The sequence below is a fragment of the Eurypyga helias genome, unplaced genomic scaffold (assembly GCF_000690775.1).
Source record: "Eurypyga helias isolate BGI_N326 unplaced genomic scaffold, ASM69077v1 scaffold29144, whole genome shotgun sequence".
Classification (NCBI taxonomy): domain Eukaryota; kingdom Metazoa; phylum Chordata; class Aves; order Eurypygiformes; family Eurypygidae; genus Eurypyga; species Eurypyga helias.
The window spans coordinates 516-3,668 of record NW_010248588.1 but is presented as its reverse complement, the minus strand read 5'-3'; the positions used below and the strand labels follow the sequence as shown (position 1 = coordinate 3,668).

The following is a 3,153-nucleotide window of genomic DNA, read 5'->3' as shown; positions in this document are numbered from 1 at the left end:
ACGTCCACAGCCTTTCCCTCATCCCTTGCTAAAGTCTCCGCGCTCAGGAGGGGAGTTACCTTCGGGATGTGGAAGCCATCCAAGACCGTGTCCTTCACCGTCTGTCTCGGCACGTTGAAAGGGATGATGTTGCTTTTCCTCTGCACCTCGTGGATGACGGCGTTGGTGTAGGGCATGTTGCCCCTGTCCTCCAGGGCCGGCTGCCGTGCCTGCCCGATGACGGTGTCGATCTCGGCATGCACGCGGGCTGGGGGGAAAGAGCAGGGATCAGCCAAGATCCAAGACAAAGCCCTGCAACAACACAGGGGAGTCGCTGCAGGGAGACAAGGCCCGGGACACGTGGCCCTGTTTGTGCCCCTCCTGCGCGAGTGCAGCGAGGTTTCCCGCTTTCGCTCTCGGCACAGGAGCGTCTCGCGAAGCGGCGAGGGCGAGAAGCAAGGAGAGGCACTGGCCTCTCGCCAGCTGTACCTTGGATTTCGGGGTGCATGGCCATGTACAGCAGGGCCCAGCGGATGGTTGTGGAAGTGGTCTCCGTCCCGGCGAACAGCAGGTCGACCGCACATGCCACGAGGTTTTCCTCCTGGAAGATCCCGTTGCCCTTCGCAGAAAGGTGTGTTAGTGCCGCACGGACCGCGAGGGCTGCCCCGACACCAGGCTCGGGCCGTCTCCCCTTTGGCAGCCGCAGCTAACCCCTGGCACCTCCATCCTCTTGATGGGTGCCCTGGCCCTGGTGCCCGTCCTAAGCTCGTGAATGGCCACAGACTCGGCTCGGGGGCAGTCTGGGCGCGTTTCTCCTCCCTCCTGACGGCTGAGCCCCACAGCGGGAGGGTTTGCTCGGAGCTGCTGACCTTGGCTATCTCCTGCAGGTAGCTGTCAATGAAGTCCCGACTCTCCGAGGGGTTCCAGTCCTCCTTGTGTTTCTCGATCTTCTCTTTCACAAAACTTTTCAACAACCTCCAGTTTTTAAAAATGGTTTGGTGGGATCCGGGGAAGAACTTTAGTATGGATGGGAAGGAGTTGTACAGCTTTGGGCAGAGACAAGAGAAAGGCAAATTGAATAAAGAACTGAGAAATCCCTTCTGTGCCCAAGTTTGAGGCGGCTGCAGTACCGCGCTTACTGCATTGCTAGGGTTGGCGCTCCGGAGGAGCGTTACAGGGGGCTGGTCGTCCCGTGACGGAGCGGCTCGTGCACTGCCCGGCGTTGCAGCAGGCGGGTTGGCAGGCAGCGAGCAGGAAAGGTGATGTTGGGGAGAGAGCAGCGTGAGCATTGCACAGCTTGCCATCAGGGCAGACAGAAATGACGGCAAGTCGGCCCTGTGCGAAGGCACAGGGAAAGGCGAAAAGCACTCCAGGTTGCGAGGTCGGCGCCAGAGAGGAGGCTGTGGCACTGCAGCTGTCCGTGTTGGTGGCCGGAGGGCTGTACCTGGCTCATGATGGTCCCGTGGAGGCTAACCGTCTCGTCTATCAGCCGCAGCAGTTTTTGGAAGGCCTCGTCGTTGTAGTCAAACCGATTGCCAAAGGTGATGGAACAGATGATGTTTGAAACGGCGTTATTGATTTTGAAGTGGGGGTCGAAAGGATTCCCTGGAGAAGGAAAGGGAATGATCAGTTCTCTTCCAGTCTTCACAGCGAAGGAGAAGAAAACACAGTTGTCAGGGGTAAAATACTCAACAAGTGTGAGTGAAATGAGTGGCCCCTGCTGGGCACCCCCATGTCACTGCTCCCCCGGGACCCCTCGCCGCCCCCCTGAGCTGGCCAAGCTTGGCTGGAGCAGACATCCCACGGGGTGCCAGGTCAGCCAGGTTACGGCGATGTTTACTCGGAAAGCACGGTCTGCAGGAGGGCGCTCGGCATTTGGGTTCAGCGGGAACGTCGGTGTGTGCACACACGGGGTTTGCCAGGGATCTCCCGGCGAGCGTCGGCCGGAGGTGGGCTGCGGATAACGCTTTGGGTGTTACCTGCGGCATTCGCCAGCCAGTCTGAGGGCAGAGCGCCTTTCGGAGGAGCTGGCGTGCTGGCGCCTCGCGCGAGGGGGGTGTTTTTCAGCAGGCGATGAATCGCGCCTGGGATTGGAACGGGCCGTACCTGTTCCTGCCTTCCCCACGGCTCCGGGGGCCGGGGCACTCACCCTGCTCGTCCAGAAAGGTATCCACGAGGCACCGGCACTCCTCCTGGATGCGCTCCTCCAGGCTCCTCTTCCCCAAGCCGAAGTTTCGGAGGGTGGTCAAGGTGAGCCTCCTCTGCTGCTTCCACAAGTGCCCGTTGGAGGAGACCAGTCCTGGCGGAAACATCGCCGTGAGCCAGCGCAGAGCCCTCCACCTTCTTCCAAGGGGGGAAGCTCCAGGGCTCTGCCTTGTCTCCTGCCAGCCCGGGTCTCTGCAGGGTCAGCACTCGGACCGGGGAGCTGCTGCACGTGTCCTGAGGGATAACTCACCTATCTTGCTGAAGATCTCCCTGTCGATAGGAATATCAGGGCGGTCCATGAAGTTTTCCCCTTGGTTTACAAGAACTTCCTTAATCAGCCGCAGCCCGTTGATGAACACAACCGATAAGCTGCCCATCTGCATGCTGAAGATGTCCCCATATTTTTCAGTAAGCTGGGAATTGGACAAAAATAAATAAAAGGGGTTTAATTTGCAGTGAATGTGTCTGTCCGGGACAGCCCTGGCAGGGTACGGGCAACAATAAGGGAAGCTGAGAGCAGGAGGGGAGACGGGGTGTTGGCACAAGCGTCGGCTTGGCTGCGCGTGGTCTTTCTTTCCTCTTTTCCCCAATCTCTGCTCAGGAGTTGGTGTTAGTTGGCCATAAATCAAGTAAAACTCTCCAGGTTTGATTTTTCAGGCCTGTGTTTTTCCAGCTTTTGCTCCACTCCCTTCCCAAACGCCCTTCCAGTCCCCAATCAGACCCACGGGGCTCCTGCAGCCCTGACGGCACCCGTGGTGTCGGGCCGTGCCCTTTGCCCAGAGGATCGCCCCACGCTTGTGCCCCGCTTCCTTCCGGGGCAAACTTCATCCCGGTGCTGCTGCCCGAGGGCAAACCTCCTGCCTGCCCGGGGTGAGCTCCTGCGGGTCCCCGTGGGCTGCGGGGTCGGGCTGACACACACACGCATGCACGCACACACGCACGCACACACACACACAATCCCACCCCCCG

General features: G+C 59.8%; 1 protein-coding gene across 1 annotated transcript; it reads right to left on the bottom strand.

Annotated features, from left to right (window-relative positions):
• Window positions 1-8: 8 nt before the first annotated feature.
• LOC104509239 (cytochrome P450 2J2-like) lies at window positions 9-2,597 on the bottom strand (the record flags this gene model as incomplete). The annotated part of the gene is made up of 6 exons (XM_010151115.1): window positions 9-247; window positions 469-598; window positions 849-1,025; window positions 1,424-1,584; window positions 2,129-2,278; window positions 2,435-2,597. Coding segments are annotated over 6 exons (1,020 nt in total), but the record flags the coding sequence as incomplete, so codon positions are not given.
• Between the last annotated feature and the right edge of the window lie 556 nt (window positions 2,598-3,153).